Below are 27487 nucleotides of genomic sequence, written 5' to 3' on the forward strand. Positions count from 1 at the left end.
TACGGCTAAAGAGAGACACAATTTAATATGCATTATTTAAATATCCCTTCAGCTTTTTATCATCAGTGTTAATTTCAGATTTCATTGTCTCATCCTGTATTTGAAGAATTAATGGGCATAATAGCCTAATGTACGGGGATATCGAACTTGCATAAAGATGTATGAGTGATAATACCATAGTATTATGTGGGAAGTAATTATTCCTATGCTTCTTGTAAGAGAATATGTGAGTTTTTGAATTGATTGTGAACAAAAGGAAGAGAGGGAGGAAGGAGCAGAAGGCCTGAAGTTGGTTTCTGCTGATATAACTTGAATAGGACAGTATATGGTCTTCATTGTTAAAGGTCATGAGAAGTGTGTAAACTGAGTAAGCGTTGACAGGAAAAAAGTGCTGCCATTATTATACTGAGATTGTCTGATGCAATTTGTTTTATTTACATTTCTACTTTTATTGATATGACACACAAACTCTTCAAGCCAAAGGCTATCTTTTGTAATGCTTATATTTTGCCTGAGGGAATGGGATATCTATCCATTGCCCAGCTTATGATTCTGCAACAATCCAAATAATTATAGGTAATAATGGACTAATACATGAGTATACCTTTACAAAAGTAATTTCTGTGTGACCTACTTAATAATTTCTGAGCATGCAAGTGTTAAGCATCATTAATACTACATGTGGCCGTTGTTCCTGCTTGCACTAACATTTTATTCATTCTTGCCATTGTAACAAAAGCTTTTTTTTTGTTTTGTGTGTTTTGTTTCTCTCTCAGGCTCAAAATGCACAGCAGCTCCATGAAAGGATCCAGTCTTCTAGTATGGATGCAAAGTTAGAAGCACTGAAAGACTTAGCCAACTACTCACGGGATGTTACGTTTGCCCAAGAATTTATAAACCTAGATGGCATTTCCCTCCTGACACAAATGGTTGAAAGCGGTACTGAGTAAGTATTCTGCTTAAACTCTGATGGTCCTCCTGTATGGGGTGCTTTTGTGCTCACTCTGAGTGCCTGAAGTATTTCTGTATACAGCTTACAATTTTATATATAATAAAACATCTGAAGAGTTTTGAGCTGCTATATAAAATAAAACATCTGAAGGGTTCTGGGCTGCTAGGATAGTATATCCATTATAAATGAGAAGATTTTTTTTTTTTTAAATTTCTCCTAATGATGGGCTGGTGGCGACGGGGGGGTCAGCAAAGTAGGAAGTCACAAGTACCCTCTGTGCCATGAAGTTTTGGGTAGACTGTGGTCCTAGTTTCTTCTCCACTCATTGGAATTTAGATAAATCGTTGGTAGTATATTTAAAGGCTGATATTCAAGAGATGTCATCTGAAAACACTGTTTTAAATTTCATGTTACTGAGAACATGTGGAGCAAAATGCAGAGCTTACTATATTTCAATTTTTATTGTTTTAATTCTGGCTGGGGTTTTTCAAATAACAATGGCTTTTTGACAGGAAATGGAAAGCTGACCTATGAAAATACATTTATTCTTTGCCAGAACATTTGGTGAAATTCAGGACTATGATCCTAAGTGTCTATTGGCTTAATGTGGAGAGTACTACAGGAAAAACATCAACTGCATTGTTGCACTATTAAATTGTGTTCTAACAGTTACTATTTCAAGTAGGCTTTTGCTTTCAAGTAATAGTTTTAGTGCTTTGCAGTCAGTGTCAACCTCTACTGCACATGAAGAAATTAACAATACCCACACCCTTTCCTGAGAGAAAGAAAATGCTCTGAAAGTAGCTTTCTCATTCGTTGGGAGTGTTCAGTCTTGTGGACTGGACTTCTGAAGTCAATCGCTGAATGCTCGTGTTCCCTTGGATTCAAGAAAGTAAATAGTGTTAGAGGGTAAAGCAAAAGTAGTAAGTGGGCTTTGAAATGGAACACAAATTATCTCTGATGGTCCCACGCAGGACATACTGGTGATTTGCCACAGAAAATTAAGTACTTTTTGGAATCCAGTAGTCCTTAGATTGGGAAATGTAAAAGCACACTCTTACTGATCCCTGCCTGTTATGTGGTCAATGGTTTATTGAACTTTGAATCCCTATTGCCTAACTCTAGCTATATACTGGATTTCCAATAGCTCCTGATTTCATCTTAAGTGTTTTGGTATTATGGTGTTTTTTTTTGTTTTTTTGGTTTTTTTTTTGTGAAGTAGTCGGTGGCACATATTATGCCACTTTAAAAAAAAAAAATTAAAAAATCCTAGTTATCAAATTTGTCAACTTGTCTTATGTTCATATAATATTTGTTGTTCAGGGACCAAATTAAATTGAAAACCAAAGACAGGCTTAAGTTGATGTAAACATATGCACACAGTTACTGTACTAATTAAAAAATACACTGAATGGGCAGGCTCATATGTGCCTACGGAGATCAGAACATAAGCAAATTAAAAACCACTGCCTTTGTAGTTTATTTAGTTCTGAATTTATTTAAGTTAAATGGTTTAATTTATTCCACTGTGGAAGGTATTTAAACTAAAGCGCTTTATTTTCTATTGAAACAGACAGGGAACATTCACATTTTTTACAAGCATTTCTTTTAGCTGCATCAGGGCTAAAGCAAGTGCCTTCCTCACCCTTCAGATGTGCCTGTACTACTGTTTTATAGCCGTGGGATGGGCCAAGCTGCAGCAGACTGGTCTGGATTAAAAATAACTATCTGGGAGGGAAACTACTTAAGCCAGCACCACTGTTGAAAGAACTGCCTAGCAAATTACACCCTAGTAGTAATTCCTGGCTAAGGGTATAAGTTTTCAAACCACATGGCAGGCTTGCAGACTGGACATATAAGCAGAGTCTATTGCCTTTTAAGTGGCTTGCCTTTGGAGGGATTTCAGAATTTTCTTTTTAGCTGGTGTAATGTATCACCAAAGATGCACTGATCGATCTACCTGTCTAAGCTATTTATCAGTGTTTCTGCCTGTGGGGAGAAACACCGTCTAGTTCGGGCGTTGAACAAAGACTTGGACTGTAAGAGTTTCCAGCAGCTTCACGTGTTGATGAACTCTTAGTATGCACTGCAGTCTTTTTCTGTGTTCAACAGCCTAGATGTTCTTCAACTTCTGAGGAGTTCTGCTGGTCAGGTTTTTCCACATCTGGCTTTGTGAAGGGAGTTGTAAAACAAGGACATCTGTGCTACACTGTACATTCCCTTCTGCTTTTATACTGTGCATCACTGGCTGATAAGCGCATATTTAACAGAACTTGAGATTTAATGAAAGGAGCAAATCCTAACATAATCAGACTCAGCAGCCTCAGCCTGCCATGGTGCTGCTGCTTTCCTTTCTTGTTTGACTTCAAGCTATTGATCCTGTCCTCCCACTTCAGGGTCTGTCACTCATTGCTATTTCAGCACACTAAGCCAACAAACTTCTTCCACAGAAGCACTGTTTTTTTTGGTTTGGTTTTGTTTTTGGCTTTATTATTACAACCAAACAGCTTCCTAAAATGGCCTGTGAGTGAACAAGATGTGTGTAGGAGGCAAAAAAAGGTAATACATGGAGGAGAGAGTGGGAAAAGGGCAGCCAGCTGTTTGAGTGCCCTAGGTTCTCAAGGAAAAGCAACTCAAGTTAGTCAATTGTCCTCTTACGTTCTCTATTCCTGTTTTCATTTGGACCCTCTGCAATACTGTTAATTAGAGGGTCTCGCAAGATGCTTGCTGAACAAAGCAAACTGAAGGCCTCCTTGCCATTAGCTCCCACCCTCGGCTGTGTGCCCTCGGCACTGTGATTTTGTGGGCTGTGCTGCTGACCAGGTCATCCAAATGCTTCAAACCAAAGAGCTCTTTTCCCTCCTTTACCCTGCCAATGCCTGCCACTTTCTTTTCCCCAATGGTATTTTTAACTCTTAATCATTTCAGTATCTGTAGGTGGACCTACCCAAATAATAATATTAGCGTTAGAAAGTGGGGCAGTGTTACAGGAGGAGTGAGCAGCCAGAAGTTTCAGGGAAGGGCAGAAACTTCTTTGGCCCAGTTTTAGAAGGCAATATGTTTTGTAAATATATCTTTACTGTGGAGCTCCAGCCCACCTTTGAGCTACTGTTGCTGAGCCAACCTTGCTTCAATGAGGCTATGACTCAACCATACAGCTGAAAGAACCCTAATGGCTTAGTGCTGCTAAGAAATGGCTGACTCCCTGCCCTCTTCTCCTGGTCTTTGTGTGGTAACCTCTACTCTCCAGCCCAGGCCTACTTCCATCCTGGAGCTGGTTCTGGTGTCTAGATGCTTCGCAAAGCCAATCCATCTTGTTAACTTGGCTGAAAAGTATCCACATCTGTTTTTCAGAGTTTGTTTCCTGCTCAGTTTGAGATTTGCAGAAACAAGAGAGGAAGTGGGCATGAGTGGATGCAGAAAAGGCCCTTTTCTGTGGCAACAAACCACTACGTTGGTATAGGTGCATCATTGCTTTACAACTGGAGAGCAGGCATGTTTAGAAATAGCGTGAGAGTGGCTGTCTCTGCTCTGGTACCGCAACCCAGAGACTGGCACTAAGACTCTGTGGTGGTTAGCGGGGATGGGACATACCCCATGGGGTGGCTGCTGCTGCTCTGCAAGGAGCCCCTCTGTGTGCTTTCCCAGCTGCCCATGAGTTAATGCAGCTAAGGACAGCCCTGCATCAGTAAGCCCAGGCTGAGTAGTGCCTCTGTTCACGGTGTGGTGGAGCTGTGCTAGAAATCGATGAATTTTGTTAATTCAAGCTTCATTCTCTGTTTTCCCCAAAAGGGCAGACAGTGCTCATTAAAAGTACTGTCATGCTCAGTGTAAGGTTGCTCTGAGGTTTTCTCTGCACGTGGAACTCCGGTTAGGAGCAGCTCTTAAGTTATAATTTGAGTGCGTAATTAAGTTTTAGTGGGCAGGCTCTGGAAAGCAAGACTCCAGCTTTTTATATAACTTTCACCAAGGGGGAGGCCTATGCTTTATTTATAGTTGGCTTTATTTATTGTGCTACTTACTCATTATTTCAGTGAAGCTGATGACTGTAAAAGTACAGTGCAAAGGAATGTAGATCCCTGGGTTTCTAGTTACCTCTGCTTCATTTTGCTGGTGATGGAAAAAAAGTAGTAATATAAAAAGTTGACAGAACTAACGGTGTTTTCTAGTTAATATTCCATATGTTATATTCCTGAATATTGAAGAAAATGAGAATGCATTACAGAATAGCCTTTCCAGTTTTAGTATAGCTTGAAAAATAATGAATTTAGAGAGTTTTTTTTTATTTTGCATATGTTTTCAAAAGTGGTTTTAATACTATATGTAATTACCATAATTTGGGCCAGATCTCCTTGAGTGCCTGCAGCTTAGAGCAAATGAACTGTAGAAATGGAGTGTGCTGGGACAAAGCCATAGGGGTTGGTGGTAGGCAGATTGTAGGGTGCATGGGGCTGTAGTGAACTGAGAGTGCATCTTGTCAATATGAACATATTTATATCAGCAGAGATGGAACTTGTCTTAGAAACTGTCCACATGTATCAGGATCCTGTTGATTGAGGCGGCTCATCTTTGTTTTTCCTTCAGGCTCTCTCTTCCTTCCAGAGCATGCAATGAGTCTCTTATTAATTGAAGAAAAAAAAGGAAGGGGGGGGGGGGGAAGAGCTATATATATTTTTATTTTTATGGTTCAGGTGACCTACAAATTATATCAGAGGCTGCAAGACAAGTTAGGTCATGAAGAACAAGTAAATTTTGATTCAATTTTATAATTATCCATGATATCAATTAATTTTTTGGACTCTGTGCATCTGTATCACCAAAGGAGGGGTGTGCATGTGCACACAGTTATTTTTCTTTTCAGAGTCTTTTCAGAGAGAGATTTCAATAGCACTTCTAATGCTTTTTTTTTTTTTCTGAAGCCCAGTTTGTGCCTAATTCAGGGGAGTTATGCCTCCATATATGGAGACCACACAGATACATGGTCCATCTGGTTGAATGTATTGACAATGTAAAAGGGAAGTGTAAGGTTGTGCTGCTTCTGCTCTCTCACCACAAGACTGCAAGGCCCTAAAATGAGGCAGGAGGAGAGCAATGCTAGAAGGTCCTAGTTACCGTACACACAGAATGGTAGGGGTGGAAGAGACCTCTGGAGATCATCTCATCCAACCCCTTGCTTGAGCAGGGTGCAAAGGACCACATACAGGCATGTTTTGAATATCTCCAGGGAAGGAGACTCCACAACCTCTCTGGGCAGCCTGTTCCACTGTTCTGTCATCCTCACAGGAAAGAAGTTTTTCCTCATATTCAGGTGGAACTTCCTGTGTTCCAACTTGTGCCCATTGCCCCTTATGCTGTCTTTGGGCACCACTGAAAAGAGCTGAAAAGCCTCTTGGCACCCACCCTTTAGATATTTATAAGCATTGAGAAGATCTCCCCTTGGTCTTCTCTTCTTCAGGCTAAACAAAGCCAGGTCTGTCTGCCTTGCCTCGTAAGAGAGATGCTTCAGTCCCCATATCATCTTCATAGCTCTCTGCTGAACTCTCTCCACTAGTTCCCTATCCTTCTTGAACTGGGGAGCTCAGAACTGGATGCAGCACTCCAAGTGTGGCCTCACTAGGGCAGAGTAGAGGGGGAGGATAATATCCTTTGACCTGCTGGCCACAGTCCTTTTAATGTGCCCCAGGATATTGTTGGCCTTCTTGGTCATAAAGGCACATTGCTGTCTCATGGTCAACTTACTGTCCATCAGCACTCCCAGGTCCTTCTCAGCAGAGCTGCTTTCCAGCAGGTCAACTGCCAACCTGTACTGGAGCATGGGGTTGCTCCTCCCCGGGTACAGGACCCTACACTTGCTCTTGTTGAATTTCATGAGGTTCCCCTCAGCCCCGCTCTCCAGCCCATTCAGGTCTCACTGAATGGCAGCACAGCCTTCTGGCGTATCAGCCACTTCTTACAGTTTTGTATCATCAGCAAACTTGCTGAGGGTACACTATGTCCGTTCATCCAGGTCATTGATGAATATATTGAACAGATCCGAACCCAGCACAGACCGCTGGGGAACACCTCTAGTTACAGGCCTCCGACTAGACTCTGTGCTGTTGATCACAACCCTCTGAGTTCTGTTGTTGAGCAGTTCTCAATCCACCTCACTGTCCACTCATCCAACCCACACTTCCTAAGCTTACCTATGAGGATGTTATGGGAGACAGTGTTGAAAGCCATGCTGAAGTGGAGGTAAACAACATCCACTGCTCTCCCTTCATCTACCCAGCCAGTCATACCATCATGGAAGGCTGTCAGGTTGGTCAAGCATGATCTCCCCTTGGTGAATCCATGTTGACTACTTCTGATAACCTTCTTTACTTCCTCATGCCTGGAGATGATCTCCAGGATGAACTGCTCCATCACCTTTCCGGGGATGGAGGTGAGGCTGACTGGCCTATAGTTTTCCAGGTCTTCCTTCTTGCCCTTTTTTGGAGTCTGGAGTGACACTGGCTACCCTTCAATCCTCGGGCACCTCTCCTGTCTTTCATGACCTTTCAAAGACGATAGAGAGTGGCTTAGCAACACCATCTGCCACCTCCCTCAGCACTCATGGGTGCATCCCATCAGTGCCCATGGATTTGTGAGGATCCAGTTTGCATAGGTGATCTCTAACCCAATCCTCCTCAACCAAGGGGAAGTGTTCCTTTCTCCAGATTTTTTTTCTTTCTCCTCTGGGGGCTGAGATGCCTGAGGGCCAGCCTTAGCAGTGAAGACTAGAGTAAAGAAGGCACTCAGTAACTGCCTTCTCTGCATCCTGTGTCACCAGGGCACCCACCTCATTCATCAGTGGGCCCACAGTTTTCCCAGTCTTTCTTTTACTACTGATGCTTTTGAAGAAGCCCTTCTCGTTATCCTTGACATCCCTTGCCAGATTTAGTTCCAAGTGGGCCTTGGCCTTCCTTTTTGCATCTCTGCATATCCTGACAAAGTTCCTATATTCCACCCAAGTGGCCAGTCCCTTTTTCCACATACTGTAAACCTTCTTCTTCCATTTGAGTTTTCCTAGAAGCTATTTGCTCATCCATGCAGGTCTCCTGGCTCCTTTGCTTGACTCCTTCCTCCTAGGGATGCACCGATCTTGAGCTCAGAGGAAGGGGTCCTTGAATATTAACCAGCTTTCTTGGACCCCCCTACCTTCTAGATCCCTAGCCCATGGGATTCCTCCAAGCAGGTCTTTGAAGAGGCCAAAGTTAGCTCTCCTGAAGTCCAGGGTTGTAATCCTACTTGTTGTCCTGCTTCTACCGCGCAGGATCCTGAACTCCACCATCTCATGGTGCCTGCAGCCAAGGCTACCCACAGTCCTCACCTCCTCAACTAGACCTTCTTTGTTTGTTAGTATAAGGTCCAACAGCACACCTTGCCTCTTTGGCTCCTTCACCACCTGTGTGGGGTACCTGATGAAATGTCCTCCTGATGGCTGATGAAAAATGTGTTCAGGAACCAAACTGGAAGAAACGATCATGTCTTCTTGCTACTCCGTCAGAGATAATGTAGTTTGCTTATTCAGAGCTATGTTCCATAGTCTAGCCCAGAGCTAATATTTCAGAAAGTCATGCCTGTATAGATAGTCTTTCTGATATAGTAGAATACTGGTAAAGATGTGTTTGGTTTTGGTGTTGGTTTTTTTTTTTTCCTTGATATATCAGGAGAGTCTGACTGGAACAGACTCCCACCCTTCCTTAAAAGGAAAAAAAGCTCCTCATAGTCCCTTATAAAGTAAGAAAAGCAGAATGTAAATCACAAGCCGTAAGTATTGAATTGAAAGACCAAAGAGTTAATAAAAGGAATCTAAACTTATTTTTGTCATTACCAGTAATAATAATAATAATCATCTCATGACTGGAAAGAAACAGGAAGGCCTATGCAGAATTTTCAGTATTTTTTATTGGCAGTGTCATGCTCTCTGTCACTTGTCATTTGGCTGAAATAATATGCAGTTTTTGCTAAAAAAAAAAAGAGACTATGCTAAGCCTAGCTGTCTTGACAGTAACCAGAATTGTTCCTGCTGCTGTTGAGAAGATTGTTCTTCAGAGGTCTGCTTCATCAATGTGGCTGTGCTGAGCAGCTTCGTGGCAGTACAGCTGTGGCACAGGAGCATGCCAGTTGATGCTGCTCGGACATAGTTGCAGATAGCCTGGTTTTAATTTTAATGGGGTTGTAATTGCTTAGTGCAGAGTTTGGAGAGAAAAACTTTATCTAAATTGTGATTGTTAAATTTTTGTCTTCCTATTCAAAATAATAAAGGCAGCTAGATCAGATTCATGCAAACTTCTAAATAAATAAATAAACGTATAGTTGTGTGGTTTTAGGCTATTTCTTTAAGATCAGTCTTCCATTGAATACATGCAGTTGCAGAGTTGGCTGCTGTACAGCTGGAAGTCTCTGAGACGGCAGTTGTGCATGCTTTAAGGACAAATTGTATTATTCAGTGGAATTCTAGCTCTTGGCTTTGTCTTACAGAGATAATGCTGTATACCAGCCCAGTGGAAAACTGAATACAGATTGGTTTCAAGTTACTCCAACTTTTAACACGCTTTTTGGGACACTTGCTCACATACCTGCTAATGGTTTTTTTTCCATCCCAGTCTGATGAGTATTTCAGTAATGCTGTCAAAACACTTAAGCAGCCCTTGTTCACAGCCACTTGTTCCTGTCCTGCTTAATCTGAAGGGTTATGCTAGTACTGTTTATAGTAGACTGGACTAGAAAACTGTTGTAGATTATTAAAAGTGACAATAAAGGCTATTTTTAATACAATATTCCTTAACCCAGTTCAGTTCCCTGACTGAGCTCACAGTGTTCCCCCAGAACACAGTTGTGCAGGCACAACTCACTGGGTAAATGGAAAATATGAACAATGCTAAGCTAGTAGGTCTAAATAAAGTAATTATTTTCCACTCTTCCTAGCTACTGGCTGCATAGTCCCTGTTTTCTCTCTTGGTCAGCTCCAATACTCATTTGATTCCTCAGTAAGCCAATTCAGTTTGCTAATCTGGCAGAAAGTAAGCCAGCCAATGGAGGAAGCAAAATAATTTGTAGTTTTGACAGCATGGGCTGTTAGACAGGCTTAGCCATTCCTGTGAAATTTCACCTGGAAGCATAGATTACTTAATCCGACATTGCTGCCAAAATCAATTCTTGTCCAACAGGGGCTTTATGCGGTCTTCATTTCTTAGTGCTTCTGTAATGTCGGGAGAGTGTGACTATTGTCTGTGAGGCAAAAATCCAAAATAGTATATAAAATCAAGTTGTACGCTTATACCACTATGGAGATGGTGACAGTAGGAGAATGATAAAGGGCTGCAGCCCAGTCTTTCAGTGCAGTTCCCATAAAGGAAGAAAACAGGGTAGGTTTTCTTTGTGGGTGGATTTTCTTTATGTTGGTTTATTTTTCTCTTGCTTGCTCTGTTTTGGGTTTGTTTCCTTATCAGTCTTCAGGCTTGGATTCCACCCTCCCTCTCAACACACACACAAGCACTATATCTTGCTGATCAATGTCATGTACATAGCGCACACTGTACGTTTTGGATAAAAGCCTCACCTGAAGATTGAACCATCAAAGATCACATCGTTGGAGAGAAGGGGAGAGTTGCTGCTCCTTGCTCTCTCCCCATCCTAAATGGCTTTTCTCCAGGGTTGTTTTTCTTACTTTGCCTGTGCTTAAGAATATTAGCATTTAAATGACCCCTGCCAAGTGGTGATATCAACACCTTGTTGACAGGATCAGGGAAGAGGAGACAGTTTTAATGGTTTTTGTTTGGCAACCACTTGTGTAAAATGTGATAAAAAGAGTAATTCCAGCAGTGGATTTATATTTCCAAATGTTCTTCAGAGTACCAAGCTGGACAGAACTAATGTCCGATTTTTTAACTCCAGACAGAAGGGTAGTATTTGAGGAACCCACAAACGTAGGAAGAGCTTAAAATCTCCACTTCTCCAACTTCTCAGGATTTTTTTTTGTGTTTCGGACTGGTGGTGGCTGTGAGATGTTGTGGTGGCTGTGAGGAGTGGGAGGTCTGTTGCTTAACTTAATAATGATTTTGCAGATTTCATCCAAATAATTTATTTCAACCTCTTGGCCAGAGTTTATCCCAGACTTCATTTATATATGATAGCCCCACCTGATACAGACAGAAGGCAGGAATATGTACTTCTCTGTATTTGTCTTGCATATTTCTAAACACTGCCTGTTAACCAGAATGTGGGCTATCCTTGTGTTTGCCAGAAAAGCAGTAGCCAAATACTGATTGAATGTGGTTAGCAGGTCATTCCAGAATCATGGAGTCATTTAGGTTGGAAAAGACCCTGAAAACCATTGAGTCCAACCATAAACCTAATGCTGTCATGTCCACCACTAAACTATGTCCCGAAGCACCATGTCTACACATTTTTTAAATACCTCCAGGGATGGTGATTCAAGCCTGTTCCAGTGCTTGGTAACCCTTTCAGTAAAGAAACTTTTCCTAATATCCAATTTAAAACCCCCAACTCCCATGATGCAACTTGAGGCCATTTCCTCTCATCCCATCACTTGTTACTTGGGAGAAGAGACCAACACCCACCTTGCTACAATTTCCTTTCAGGTAGTTGTAAAGAGCGATAAGGTCTCCTCTCCAGAATAAACCACCCCAGTTCCCTCAGCTGCTCCTCATAACACTTGTTCTCTAGGCCCTTCACCAGCTTTGTTGCTCTTTGGACATGCTCCAGCACCTCAATGTCTGTCTTGTAGTGAGGGGCCCATCCATCATCCTGTCAGTTTTTCTGTACAGGCAGAAGTTTTTGTGAACATCATCTGCTTTTGTTAATAATGGCGCTCTCCACAGCCATACTGCATGAAAAGCTTTTGTCTTTGTTGTTTTTTAATCTTACTCTGCACGTCTTTAAACAGTGCAGGCTCAGAAACATTGGTTGCGGTGATGTGATGTGACTGCTTTAGCTCTTGGTATAGCTAACTCCAGTGGGTCTGCACTGGCTTCCCCAACAGAACAACATTTCAGTAGTTCTCCCCCGTGCAGACAAGCCCTTACTGTGCACTGCATATTACACAAGCTGGGGGTTTAGATTTGAGGTATCTTTGGTCCTTGTACAGAAATTTTTGCATTGAACAGGTAGGAGTTGATCTGGTCAGGTCCTTGCTAAGCTAGTCTCCACTGGAAGCTGCTCATGATGTGACTTGCAGTATTTGAGCAAGTATTAAATCTGTATAGCTTGGGGAAGTCCAAAGGGAACCTCTGCGCCTTAGGATTCAGCTGGAAATGTATCACGAAGTTCCTCTGAGGCCAAACAGGGTATATATTACGGTAGCGAAACATCTAAACCAGTAACTTATTGTTTATGTTTATTTTGCATTATGTTGGCATTTGTTTTGAGATTTCTCTGTGTATAAAAATTGCTGTCTGTTTTTGTCTTTCACCACTATATTATCTGAACCTTTCACAAATGCTAGTTAATTTACCCTCATAATGTTTGTGTTTTGGCCATGGTTTTATTGCCATCTGTGCAAGTGCCATTGAGGGATGGTTTCTTAAAAAAAAAAAAAAGTATCGAGCTAATTATAGTGTCTAGATTACTCAGACTTTCAGCATTTTTGACCATACCTGTGGTAACTCACCCAGGAAGCATTTTGCAGAACTGTCTGGTTGCTACCACAGAGGCAGCCCTCCGGAAGAAACAACAGCGGTATATATATAGAAAGAGGAAAGCTGATGGAGGTGGGGGACAGTACTTGTTCCTTTCTAGGCTGATTTGCTGGAGGAGTTAGCTTGGCTACTCCTTCAGTGGTAACTTTGGTATAGTCTGTGGGTGAATGAGAGGAACTCCTGCTCATGCCAGGTCCTTCTGTATTAGGTTTTTGGTTCAATGATGGGATGAAAATAGCATGCACTGCTTTAGGTAACAGGCTCCACCTGTTCAGTAGCGGAAGTCTGTCTATAATCATTCTGTACTGTGTTGCTGCAATGTTTGTTGTCCTAGGTTGATTGCCGCTCATATCACGCTTTCCAATGCAACAGAGATTAATAGAAATTGTTTGGGCTAATACAATGGTTATCTTTCCTGTCAAGTCAAAATGTGCTGTCTTTGTATTGCTCCACCAGAGAAGTCCTGTATGATTCAATTATTTCTCCTTATTATTCTAAACTTATATTTTCTTTTACATTGCACAGTTTCTGACCTCAAGTTAACTGATTGCCAGTTAACTCAAGGTGGGTTAGAGTTCTGTAAATATTAAGAGAGTTGCTGTCCTGATGTTTTGTGCTAGGATTCAGATGTTTGTTCTTTAATCGCTGCGCTCAGTCATGGAGAAAATGCACCTGGTTATAGCCTGTTGTGAAAAATACCTGGCGAAACTGAGTCTGCCCTTTGAAGTGCTACAAGATCGTAAACACCACACTTGTTTCTCTCTGATGTCAGACAGACACAGCACCGATTTCAAGTTTACTTGCTGCTTAGCCAAAGTCAGCACCTGGATGAAAAGCAGCTGTTTTAAAAACTGGGCTTAGAAAGATGCTATGAAGTTTTGCTGGCATGTGCTGCAGAAAGTTGCTTGGAGCCACGCACATTTGAGAGATGACAAAATCCATTTGTGGTGGGCATTGTCCTTGTTAGGGTTTAGCAGAGTCTGCCTCAGCAAGGAAGCACTTCTTCTGCAGAAAGTGCAGGAACGACATTCTGCTGAAGTTGGGATCTCCTACTGTGGGAAATGCTTTTAACTTTTCTGCTTCTAACAGCATGTTGAGGGTAACTTCCTAAGGCTGTCTTATTATCAGGATGCTTTTTGTTCGCTCATTACTACTGGCTATACAGATGGCTGTTGTAGCATAAAAGAACCAAGCCTGTGAAATCCAAGAACAAAATCTTGTCATTCTTCTAATTTGTGGTAGGCTGTAGCCAAGTCTGTGCTTAGATATATGGTGAACTGTGCTATCGTTATCTTCAGGCATGAGTATTGCAGCTCGTGGATTGCAATGAAAGTTTTCAAACCGCTGTTCCTGTGATGTACTCTATGTTTTCTTCCCTGATGGTTACAGAGGCCAGCCCAAAAGCTGCCCTCCCCGAGACCGGTCCTTCTTGAACAGAGTCTATACATAGAGTTGTGGTCTCTGTAAGAAAGCACAATGTTACTTATGCATAAAAAGAATGGGAAATGCAAGGTGGGAGGAGTTACTGGTGTACTGAAAGGAAAAAAAAAACCAAAAAAACCTCCAAACAAATAAAATCTAGCCAAGATCTGGGAGAGAGCTGAATCAGAGATTGGAGAGCTTGGAGAGCTTGGAGTCTAGAGCTGTTATGGGCTGAACAGCATGGCAGCAAGTGCAAAGGGGAAGACCTGGGGAGAAGGGGACAGGGATGAAGGAGGGACCTCTTTATTCTCCTTTTGAACAGTAGACTGACCAGTGTGGAGCTGCAGCCAACCCTCTGAAATAGAACTGTAAAATGGATTTAGGAGACACAAGAAGGGGTTAAGTAGGAGATGGATTTTTTTTTTTGTGTGTAAGTGATGTTTTAAAAATAAGCTATTTATCTTGGATGCCATTTTTACAATTGGCAGTCTCTTTCTTCAGCTTGCTTAGTAGCATAACCAGCAGTTCTGAAGCCTGTTATTAGCGGGAGGATGACTTGCAAATTGTGATTAGTGGGCTACAGCTTTCAAATGCACTTATTTGTACCCCCACCCCTCAATATTTGGCTTTCAGTTTCCTGAATATAGGAATTTGATACCATAGCTTTTGGTTCACCAATGAGACACAACAATGTATATCTTGGGGGAAAGATAGGAAATGCCTAAATAAAAAAACCTCTTGGGGTATGTTAAACCTCTTGCTGCAGCTAGGAGCCAAATGTTTTGGAAGCTGCTTGGAAAGCATCATGCTTGAAGGTTGGGTGTGTAACTTGGCCTCTTAGAATTGGAATCAATAAGTTACATTCTTAAGTAGGTTATTGTCTTTCTCAAGTGGGTTGATTCAGCACCTTGGGTCTAAGCATGTCCGTTGGTATGTGAATCTTAAGAGCAAAAGAACTACCACTGAGCTTACCTGTTCTGTTGGAATAAGACTGCTGCACTTGCTCGTGCAAGATTTGTTTTGAATTGTTGAGTAAATGTAACTCTGTGGTTAAAAACCCAGGTCAAATTCTTTGCCTCCTTTTGAAGTCAACAGAAAATTTGCCCCTGACTTCAGAAAGTCAGGATTTTGGTCTGTGGTTGTCCTAACTACGCAACAACTTTCAGCCATGCTGACACCTCTGTCAGTATTAGTGATGGAGACTGGAAGTAAATAAGAGTTTTTCAGGCAATGGGCTACACGTCATAGCAAGGAGATAGAAAATGCTTAATGTGTAAACCTTTTATTGTTTTGTACTAAAGACTTCTTTTACACAAATACTTAACTAATTTAGGATGTCTAGGCATGCTTTAATGGTCAAGAGAAACAGGTTTTAGAGAAATCTGATATATTTCCTCTATCAACTGTCTTTTCTCTTCTGCTTTTTTCCTAAAAGAAGTTAACACAAGTATTCTGAACAAATATTTGAAATTAATTTTGAGTGTTCTTTACCAGTTACTGAATTGTTTTTATTCACAGCAAATTGTTAGTAATTTACTGCCTCTTACTGTGTGTCTGTCTTTGAATTTTATGAAGCAAATATGGGTGTGTGGGGGTGTGTGTATGCGCGTAGGTAAATAGAGTTCAGATGTTTTAATGTGTGTCTCCTCACGTGCAAGTTTTAATTTTGCAGACGATATCAGAAATTGCAGAAGATAATGAAGCCCTGGTAAGAACCTGATTAGATCATCACCTTGCACACTTCCTCTTCTTTTGCATGACTGAGTTCAGGCCCCTGCGCTAATCTTTATATGTAAATTCAACTGTGCATATTTATGCAACTAGTCTTCGGCATTCTCTATTTTCTGCTCTTTGATGCTTGTTAAATTTTTCTGATGAAGCCTTTTTTGCTTTGCTTGTGGAATGGGTGCTTCATTTCTGTAACTTCTGCAGAGCCTTCAGCTATTTCCTAACTAAGGTTTTTGTTTTGTTTTTTTTAATTTGAGCAAACAAATGATCTCCCTTCCTTCCCCAATTCCCCTCTTAAATTTGTCTGGCTTACATGATTGATAGTAGGCAATTTTAATTATTGATGTTAGTGAGATGAAAATAAGAGTTGTTGTGCCAGTGTGAATTCCTATTATTTGCTCATCCCAGGCAATGCTAGTTGCTGCAGATAACTGATAAAGGAAAACTGTAATAGTAAAGGGCCTCATATCAGAAAGTTCAGAAGCATGCTTGTTGCCCTGATGATTTTGAATGAGATTCTTCTGTGTGCTTCAAGTTGAGCACAGGCTTCACAGGCTTTGATAAATTGGGACCCCAAGAGATATTAGAATATCTTGATTGGCTTGCAAGTTTGACATGTGAAGTATACCTAAACGAAGCAAAAGAATAAGTAATCAATTGACCATGCATCTGTCACTCTGAGAGCTTGATATGGTTTATCATGCAGGAAGTGGAAGCCATGCTAGATCATACTTTCACAAATCTGCTGTAAACCAAGTTCTGAAACTTTTATTATTAAGTAATTACCTAATAAATAAATTAGACAGAATAAATTTGGCAGGAAACTTAAATTCTTCCTCAAAGTTCACTTTCTGAACCCAATACAAGGTAACTTGTTTCATAATAGAAAAGTTAGGTTCTGAGGAAAATCGTTAAAATGGCATGAGGCTTTCAGAATTCTTAGCAACATCACCCCTGCTGAGACAAGGTACCTCCTGTGCATTTAGATGGTGGGGTTCTCCTCACTGCTGTGAATATAGTTCTTTGTGGAAGACAAGATACGTTCCTTCAGTATCTCTCTGCTTCCAAATTCTGTTATCCTGTAGACTCCTCTACATTTAGTTATGTGGTTGTCCTCAAGACAGTACTAAAATACTGACTTAGAGTTGCATTCACCCTGGTTTTAGGACCTGATCGTATTCATGGTCTCAGTTAAATTTTTTACACAGTTTAGTTTTGTTTACTCATGGGAACAAGGCATTACGCACTTTAAGAGGATTCTTATTGATTGGTGTAGATACAGCACATCAGTGGACACAACAGTAAAGTGTATGTGACTACAGTCCACTCTAACTTTGGAAGTTAAATCCTGCCAGTAGAAGTTTCAGTTGACTTCAGGGCACATAGTTTAATATTTTGATTTCCATCAGTAGTACCTGAAATGATACAATTAATATAACGCAAATTCTTGAGTTTGGGACTTGTGCTAAAAAAGATACCAGAGCCATTGGTCAGGATGTGAAACCAATAGTTCTGGAAGCTAGCCTGATTGTACATTTTGAAGGTAATATGTATATACCAGTGTTCTGTGAGTGTAGTTATTGAGCATCCTGACTGTTTTTCGCCCATATATTAATGGGAAAATGCCCAATGAAGCAAGAACTATATATATAAAAAAAACCACCTCAGAGCTTGATATAATGCACTAAACTAAACTTTAAAATTTTGCAGCCTTCACCTGCTGCCGTCTCAACTAAAGAAACTTAAAGAAACCGAATGCTAATTAAACAAAAAGTTACTTTTGTTTTACAGAATAACGTATTTCATAAAGTGTCAGTATTTAATTTTATCTCTGGTGGCTTGCAAATGCTAGCCTGACTTAATTAAAATCCGATTTTCACCGAGAGGCCCTGTTTAATAGCTTTCTCCACTGAAGGAATGTCTTCTAAAATGCAAGTTTCTTTCTCTCTGGCTTTTCAGTTTTAGGGGTCGGCATTTTGTTTTGGAATTTTATTTATCCTATGTTGGCTAATACCTGGATTAAAAAAAAAAAATTCCCGTGAAGCAGCTTTATCAGTTAACCTTTGCATTGCAGTACTGAATTGTAGTCAAGCCACACTGATTGGAGAGTGATGTCTTTCCTGTGTAGTTAGTTATTCCTGGTCTTTTAAGAAAAGCTGGTCCATTTAAGGAAATCACCATGAATTGAGCAAAACCAGGAATTTAAAAGATGGGCAATAAGAGAGAAGACATTCTAATCACATCTTCATGAGGAACCAGAGGAAACAGTGTGTAATAGTTCCTCTGGGCTAGTTTCCCGTGCAAACACATGCTTAATGTAACTCAGAGCGGATTTAGTCATACTCCATAATGAGAGTATCTACACCTGGATTTATTCAAGAATAGTTACAGTTCTGTTTAAAAATCGCAGCTGATTTTCTTTAATCAGAGTTAATTTTCAAGCTTAAAGAAGCCCTGATACCAAGGTACAAAGGTATTTCAAGTTTTTTGGAATGCAAGTGGTTTTAAAATCAGTAGGACTGATCCCTTCTAATGAAAGCAGTGAAACTGTATTACAAAGAAATATTTCAGTGGTGCTTGGCATGATGGGAAAACAAAACAAAACAAAAAAATCCCACCAAACAGAAAAACCCAAACTGTGACAATTGCAGTGTAGCCAGTTATGTGCATTTTCTGTAATCATCTAGAAAAATCGGGGCAGCTACCCTGTAGATTGTTCAGTCATTTTCAGCTGTACAGAATAAGTACCAAGTAGGTGTGAATTGCTCCTAGTTTGACTTGATGGTGGCTCAGCTTCACCTTTGGAAAGGTTACTTGAAGAAACAAGGCAGTGCAGAAGCAATGAAGAGGAGCCGTAGCAATAAAAAAGGTACTTGTTCACTCTGCTTGCAAAGTATCCTGCTGCTTCATCAGTCTTCGTTTTAGACTTGGTTAGGTTCTTGCCCCCATGGCTTTTCCAAAGCTCTTGTCCTCTGATGATTAGATATGTCCTGCTCCCCTGTTTAAATTTATTCATGGCCATTTATCCTTGACAACTCTAACTTAAAAGGCTGTTCTTACTCTTTGATGTTGACCCCCCCAGTGATGTCAGGCTGTTCAGCTGCCCAGTATTAGGCTGTGAGCACAGTTGCTGAGTGATAAGGGACTTAAAGTTAACTGCTTCCTTAACTCCTGCATTTGGTAGTAAGCTGCAACTCTTTTGTTGCCTCTTTCCCAGTTCAAATTGTTTCTTTGCTGCCTTTCCTCTGCACAACTAGAGATCAGCTTTGGTTCTGTTTTCCCCGTGAAAAAATGGGTTTGTGTAAAGACGTACTGTCTTCTGGTTTCTAGTCCTAATGGGCTGGTGGCTGTATCCTGGTTACGACAGACAAGCAACAGTTAACTTCCATGTTCTCCTGTGCAATTTTTATCATATAAAGCATGAGACAGTCCACCTAGCTTTATAAAAGCTTATAGTGCTTTTTTTTTTTTCTTCTGTTACCTGATGACAGCCAAGCCTGACCAATTATCTAGATTTAAAGAATCATTTGAACAGCTCAATATTTTTCCCTTCTCAATAGCAATAAAGTGTTCATTTTGGTAAGTGTGTTAAACATGGATTGAGATTTTTTTCCTCTTCCCCAAAAACATGTAGGGGTTTGGATGCTCAAGTCCCCTTAATTTATTTTGATAAGAAATCCAAATTGCTTCAGGCATCTTTCAAAATATCAGACATAGTACTATATATATGTCTGAGGATTACTCAGCACACATGATAAAAAGATGGTTTAGCGTGTAGAAATAATACTAGGAAGGCAGGTGAGAGACAGGTGTGGTGGTCAGGGTCACATGCACATTCTTGTCATTTTTATTTTTAGGAAAGAAAAGCTAATATTAAAATACATGGAGGGTTTTTTTTACAGCTTCTTAAGGTAAGAATGGAGAAAGTTCTTAGGAAGATAAATTAACAGACTTTGACCTGATATTTCTCAAAAACCTAGAAATGTGAAACGCAACTGGTGACTTACTCTTCAGTCAGGTTTGTCGGAGGGGTTGAGGTGCACAGGCTGTGGATCAGAGCATGGTCATCCATCGACCCTGGAACTGCTCACACTGGGGCAGCTGATGGTGTTACAGACCACAACTTTCTGCTGCTTAAGATGCTTTTGCTGAGAGCTGCTGTGGGTGAGGAGGTACTTCACGACTAGCATGGCCATCCTCACAACAGTGGTTAGAAGAGGGGAGTCAGACAGCAGAGAAGTGGGAACTTCATCAGCTGCCCCAGCATAAGGTGTCCCCAACTAAGAGCCAGAGCCCTGACCAGCACTTAGGAGGAATTGTACAAGTAGCTTGCCTGAGAGCATAGATGATTAAAATGTCAGTATTGGTGAGATATGACATTGCAATTACACAGTGCATCTTTCTCATAATTTTTCCCCTCTTGCTGCCATGACACACGTTACAAAGCACCTTCATCAGGAATTACCATCAAACTGTGAGGTCTTTGCACCAGAGCAGCAGGGGTTTGATATTCACAGAACTGTAGTGCCTTGTGCTGTGGACTAGTCCAAAAAGATTTTATGAAGAAAGAGGCCCCATCATTTTTTGGACCTTTTGTATGACTAAAACACTTATTCACTGAGGTTTTGAGTTAAACAGCTGCTAACATATTTTCTGAGATAACTACTTTTATGAACAAGCTTTGACTCCCTTGAAATTTCTAGCATCTATTCTGTCCGCTGCTCTTAATAGTAGGAGTGCACCTGTACGTGTGTGTCTTGAAATGAATTGCTCAGAAGTGTATTTCTACTGATTTGCTTGTGCTTAAACATATAACAATGGATCAACACCGCTCCCTTCCCCGTCCAGATACTTTAATCCTTATCTTGCTCTAGTTACCCTGGAGATTGCTTTCATCTCTAGCTGTGCTATTCCTAATGCTTGTACTTTAAGCCTGGCTTTTGACTTCTGCAATGCCACTTACAGTATACATGTGTGTGCAGGTGCATATGGATAGCTATATGTTTTAAAAAAATACATGCTATGCGTGTGTGTTGCTGCATAATATAGAGAGTCGGAGTATTTTGTTCTGCTTGATTAGTCCCAGTGTTCCACCTCTTCACCTTCTAATTATTTGAAGCAGTGTCCCAGGAGTGACACCTGGTGGGGTGTCTTATCATTTTAAGTTGAAAAGCACTTCCACCTCCTGGACCCCAAACAGCTGTATCATTGTCACATCTACGAAAATCAGGCTTATACATTAATACCACTATTTTCAGCTCTATTAACCCAGCTTCCCCTCCAAAGCTGTGGAGGAGGCTGGATTAAGTGGCAGGATTAATCAGTAGTTTTGGTGAGAAGAATAAATGAGACTGTTGAATGTAAAGGAATTAAACTAACCTGAATTGCAGCCACTGCTGTTCTGAAGGTGAAAATCCATACGCAGGTTTAATACAGTTTAAATAATCCTTCTAAACTATACCCATTGTTAATAAGGATTAGCTTTTGTGTACAATTGGTTTATAGAAGAGTATTTATATAGTAAACGCAGGTTAATTGACTAAGGTTTTTAAACAATATATAAGGAAGTCTAGAGGAGATAAGCTATCTACTTAGTTTAATGCTTTAGTGAGAGATAGTTTTGTCTACTTTTCAGCCTATATGACTTATCTTTTTGTAAAATTTATTTTCTTTTTATTTGGATCTAATTTAGTCTAGTTTCTTAAAATAACAGAATTCCCTGTATTTGTGGAAGTATTGTAATGAACATGCATGAGAATTTGGTGCAAGTTTTTAGAAGGAAGCCTTTCCTAGCAGTCCTGTTTTATTTGTGGATTCAAAAATAACCATTGTATGCAAAAGGAATAGATTGAGGAATATAACAGGACCAGAGCTGATGAGATTTCCTGCAGAGTCTTATTGTCATCTTGTTATGAAATCCTTGGTTATTTGGAATGCTAATGATGACATTTAAAAATCTAATTTTATTCTTGAAAGATTTGCAATATTAAAAAATAAGGAAACAAAACTCCCCTGCCCCCCAAAACAAATACATGAACTGGAAGTTTTTGGTTTTGCTGAACAAAATATTCCTTGCAGAATTACAATGGATTTTTTTAAAGACACCATATTTTTCTTGTTTGCTCTTTGGTGTAGTTTTTCCGTTGTTATAAATAATCAAAGCCACTGTGGATACCCTTGCTTCCTGTGGAAAAGTGTGTTTTGGGTTTTTTTGTTTTTACTCACAAAATGTAAAGAATGGCTAATTCTTTTTAGTAGAGAAGTCTGTGGAGTTTTGATGAACAAGAGCCCCTATCTTAAATGACGGGGCCACTAAAGGCCACAACTCACCATTAGAAACCCCTAAATGGCAGATTATATCAAATCCAGTGAAGTGGCTGTTTGAGTTGCTACATTTAAACTAATTTTCTGCTTTATTCCTTTGTACGGAAATGCATGTCTTCTATCTGAACGGATGGTCACTTACTTGTCTTGGGTTGGTGCAGGATAGCAGGGGAGCAAATCACGCAGTAAGGGTTACCAATTACATTGCTTAACTGTGGCTACAGAATTAGACTCAGGCTTTCAACATACAGAGCATTGTAGTTCCAATCTGACAGAGTTTTAAAATTTTATCTTTTTATTAGGTAAGCTGTTGCGTTAAAATCTGTGGGACTATTCATGCTGTTTAGATTGATTGTATGCTTATGCTTGTTAATGGCTTAGTGGCAGAGTACCTTGCAGGCAGTTTGGCATGCCCTTAAAGGTAATACGCTGCTTCATTTTAGGCTCTGTGCGCTGCTGCTTGTATTGAGTAGTTACCTCATTGAATGGCTTCACAGAAATCATTATGGCTGCTGACTGTTCAGTGCCTTGACTATATATAGAAATTAAGCTAATCTTTAAAAGCCGTCTTTTAACATGGAAAATTCCTTTGCAGCTAGTCAGTTTAGAGCATATTCTTTACGTTGAGTTTAAACCCATTTTGAATTTAGTTGGGTTCATACAAAGACACATTGAATCTCAAATTTACAGGTGTAAAATGCAGTGTAGTGTCCTGCAAACCCTAAATAATTTGAGCTGCACACTTGGGTAAAGTACGGGAACTTTGCAATTCGCTTGACATGGTTGCCCATAGGGAAACAAAAGGAGGTGCATCTTCAGGTGTTCAAAGAAAGCAACGGAGGCATTAACAGTTGGAAAATTGCTGCTCAATATACAATTTCTTCTGGTGCATTTTAGAAATACATCTGCTTCCTTGTAAGAGAAGGAACAATCAATCCACTAACTTTCTGTCAATCTGCTTGATGCAGTGGTACCAAAATGTGGCACCTCTGTATGACTGTCGTGTCTAGTCGGCAGCTAAGCACCACGCAGCTACTGGCTCGCTCCCCCCAGGTGGGATGGGGGAGAAAATCAGAAGGGTAAAAGTGAGAAAACTCGTGGGTTGAGATAAAGGCAGTTTAACAGGTAAAGCAAAAGCTGCGCAAGCTAGCAAAGCAAAACAAGGAATTCATTTACTACTTCCCATAGACAGGCAGGTGTTCAGCCATATCCAGGAAAGCAGGGCTCCATCACAAGTAAAAGTTGCTTGAGAAGACAAACACCATCACTCCAAATGTCCCTCCCCTCTTCTTTCTTCCCCCAGCTTTTTATGCTGAGCGTGACGTCATATGGTGTGGGATGTCCCTTGGGTCAGTTGGGGTCAGCTGCTCCAGCTGTGTCCCCTCCCAACTCCTTGTGCCCTCCCTAGCCTGCTCGCTGGTGGGGTGAGGAGCAAAAAAGGCCTTGGCTCTGTGTAAGCGCTGCTCAGCAGTAATGAAAATATCCCTGTGTTATCAACACTGCACAGATCCAAAGCATAGCCCCACGCTAGATGCTGTGAAGAATATTATGTCTATCCCAGCCAAAACCAGCACAATACCCTTCAACTAGGAGCATTTCTGTAGGTTGCTAAGAAAAAGCTCACTTCATTTATTCTGTTAGATCTTAAACTCTGAATTTAGGAGAGAAGTTTTATTTGGACTGTCTGTTTTCCCTCGAGCATTGCATGTGGTGTTCTCCTGGGGATTAGTTCTCCTCTTGCAGATTTACTTTCTTCCAGGTGACTGTTCTTGATGCCCATGCTAAATTGTTTTGGAGACTATCTGTTGCACAGCCTCTCTTGCTCTTCTGCTACCTCTTAGTCCATAATTGGCTTCATTTTCCTGCCTTTCTGAAAGCTTCCTGCTGCTTTATTCCCTTGGTCATTGCCCTGCTGCACCACTGGTAAATGTTGTCATGACTCCTGTTTCTTGCAGCTTTGGAGATATGTTGTCCTTTACACTGACTGCATTTGTTGAGCTGATGGATCATGGGATTGTATCGTGGGATACATTCTCTGTGGCATTCATTAAAAAGGTAAATTTGTAATCAATGCTATCTGTTCTATATCAGTTTAAATTTTTGAGGTGAGTCGTGGTTTGTGAGGTTTTTTTTCCCATGTACATTATTTATGTCATTGGTCAGAAAGGTACATGAAAACGGGATTAAAGCACTATTTCAAGCTATAAATGTTTGTAGTTGCAGGATTCGGCCCAACTTCTATGGAAATTGATGGGAGTGAAATGGGATCAACACTGTATTAGGATTATTACACAAGAAATTACTTGCTCAATTACAGTGTGACCTCCCTGTGCAGATACCGTGCAGTTAAAGCAAAAATTAGTCTTTTGATTTAATGTAAATTTAAATGCGTAATGCCATATTTCTTGAAACAAAAACAGCACTGAAGTGTTTCCTCTGGGGGTATGGGAGGAAGAGAAACGAGTGTTTACAAACTGAAATTAAGCTGATATCTACTGAGTTTATCAAGTTGAACTCTGGCTGCCCCAGATCTTGCACCTCAGGTCTGTGGTTTCGAAACAGATCTTTCCATGATTTGCAACACCTTTTTTCTTTTCTTGCATGTAGGAGATGCACAAAAGCAGCAGAAACACAGGAGTAGTCTTTAAGTACAGAGTTTTAACAGACTTAAGAAAAAAGTTTTACTCATTTAACCCTTTTCATTTACTGCAGGGAACCTCCCCCCACCTCTTTACAAAGAATTTTCAAACCACATTGAACTCGGCACTTATCTTAAGTTAAAAATGTATTTGTGCAGATTCAAAAGATACCAGAGTTCCTTCACTAAAATAATATCAGAAGCAGTAATGGAATGAATATAACCTGTGGCAAAGATAGTCTTCATTTTAACAGTGTGTCAGAACAAAGACTTTTAATTTAAATTTGGTTAGAAAATTGCTACCACCAAAGGAAAGAACGAATTTACTTTTGTTGCCAAAAGCAAAAGAATCAGTTATGGAAAGAGTACTGGATAATAAAGCTCAGTTTTAGTCATTAAAAATGGTGGATGCTATTTGTAAGAAAAATTAGTGTAATTGATCTGGATTTTGGACTCTTTATTTTTTTTCTCATTCACAGTCTTGCAGTCTAGATGGATTACGGTGATAATTATTGTTATCTATTCATGGCAAAGAAAAAAGTACAACTGTTTTGGTTTTAACTGACTTCATGAGATAAAAGGTCAAGCCCAGAATGCCTTATTTGCAAGGGAAGCCTACTAAGAAGTGTATGAAGAAACTTGGTAAAATGAGTTTAAATCAATCTACTTTGTTAGTGACTCAGAATGGTTGTCTTTGTTTAACCTTATCAATGTTTTTTGCCCTGTGGGTTGTATAGTAACTACAGAAGAAAGTGGTGTGGGGACCCCTGTCAACAGCTCATCTGTTCTGTCTGGCACTTCCCTGGACCCAATTTAAAAAAAAAAAACAAAACAAAACAAAACAACAACAACAACAAAAAAAACAAACAAAAAAAAACCAAAACAAAAAAAACCACCTAACCAAAACAAAAGACACAAAAGCATTCTTATGAAAGTACTTACGAAAAACAAAACTGGTGAGTAAAAACCAAAAGTGAAACTGATTGACAAGAAAGGGTCCAGGGAGAAGAACAGGACAGTTAGAAGAGAAACAGGAGGAGGAAGACTGACACAGGTGTGTCCTGGCCAGCCACGCAGTTGGGAGCCAGAACAGCAGAGCCCTCAGTGGGTCTCTAGGCAAGGGGTGAACCTCAAGGAGCTCCTTTGGACCATGTCTCTCTGGTGGCAGTCTGCAGCTTTATTCTCACTTGCTTCTCTGACCTTGGCTTTTGACAGGCCACTTGAGGTTGCTGATGGGCTAGCTCAAGTGGCTGACGGATGGATAAGGGAGCTGATAAGTTTCTGCTAGCTGAGGGGGAATTTTGCAATCCCACTTCAAGTGCTTCTGCCCTTTGAAGCTGTCTTTCATGTTAAATGGAAGCTAAACTGGAACAGGGGGGAATTAATCTGAACTTTTTCTTTAATAGTTTTCTATCTTAAAATGTAGAAGCTGAAGGAGACCTCAAGGGGAACGTCTAACTGCTTCTAATGACTGACTGCATGGTGTCGGATGCAGTCTCCTCACATCCTTTGGGTACATAAAGACTGCTATTCCAACTGCTGCAAATAAGAATTGACACTTTCAAGGAGAGCTTTGTTCCTTATGTTAAGGCAAAACAGCATCATTTGAAAAAACTTCCTTATGATATGCAAGATTTTCTCAAGACCTTTTTTCTTGCTTATGACAATAAAGTTTATTTCCAGCTTCCATAGCTGCCCAAAGGATTTGGATGTCCAGTTCTTAGAAAATGTCATGGTAACTGGCCATCAAAATACACTATCCACATTTGGTATTCCCATCTTTAGTTCCTATGAGAGGAGAAATAAAGTTTGTAGTATTTGTTGAGATAGTTAAAAATATCTCTTAGAATTATTTATATAATTGCTGTTTCATAACTGCATGATGCAGTCTTAACCTTGAAGAATTGTTTACTCTGCCTTCTAAAATGCACTGTGCAGGGAAAAGGGGGTGGCAGCAGGGAAAGTATCTCTGTGTCTCACAACTGTCACTTGTCTTTTCTGTAGCCAAGTGTGACTCCATTTCCTTACCTGAAATCAGATGCACACTTTAAAATTTTACTGTGCCTTAGGACTTAATAGAGAACAAAACTGCGTCAGATTTTTCTGTATATTTCTGACATCAAAATGGTCCAGGCAAATAACTAAATGGCATACCACTGCTCCAAAAATCAGATTTGTTTCCTTTGCTGTTCCTTTCCCTGTGTGGTTCTTGTTGGTGGCATGGTTTATTATGTTTGGTTTGGTGTGTTTGGGGGTTTTTGTTGTTGTTTGTTTTTGTAATTTTTTGTTTTTAACTTCTGAATTCTCTCCAATCCTTTAAGTGATGCTGAAACAGGAGAAGAACTCAGATGGTATAGTTTAGTTTGCTGTAGGTTTCTCATCTACCTTCACGTTACATGTTTAGCTCGTTTCAGCAGAGCACTGGGGCTGAATGTGTAAAAGCATTCTGATTCCTTATTTCCCTTGAAATTGATAGGAAGTTAAGCACCCAGCTACTGCTTTTGTATGTGGCTATATATGTCCTGATAGGATTATGCAGTTATTAAGGTTACAGGTGTTTTGCTGAACAAATAGTTTTATCCTTTTATCCTTAATGAGACACACCCATGTGACAGGTTTTCACGTGGAAGTGCAAAGCAATGCAGTTGCTTATTTCTCGGGCAGAGGTGGTATTTCTGTGAGCTTGCATTATTTTTGTCATCAGACTTTTTGATAAATGAGTACAGGATTATTTCTGGA

The 27487-nt window shown here is 40.3% G+C and overlaps 1 protein-coding gene across 4 annotated transcripts in view; it reads left to right on the plus strand.

Annotated features, from left to right (window-relative positions):
• ELMO1 (engulfment and cell motility 1) overlaps positions 1 to 27487 on the plus strand; it is a 314961-nt gene that overhangs the window by 86551 nt on the left and 200923 nt on the right. For all 4 annotated transcript variants that reach the window (XM_075083575.1, XM_075083576.1, XM_075083577.1 and 1 more), the window contains 3 exons: positions 777 to 946; positions 15731 to 15766; positions 24066 to 24165. In XM_075083575.1, the coding sequence (XP_074939676.1) occupies positions 777 to 946; positions 15731 to 15766; positions 24066 to 24165 (306 nt within the window). The remainder of the gene's footprint in view (positions 1 to 776; positions 947 to 15730; positions 15767 to 24065; positions 24166 to 27487) is intronic.

Source organism: Phalacrocorax aristotelis, chromosome 2 (genome assembly GCF_949628215.1).
Source record: "Phalacrocorax aristotelis chromosome 2, bGulAri2.1, whole genome shotgun sequence".
NCBI lineage: Eukaryota > Metazoa > Chordata > Aves > Suliformes > Phalacrocoracidae > Phalacrocorax > Phalacrocorax aristotelis.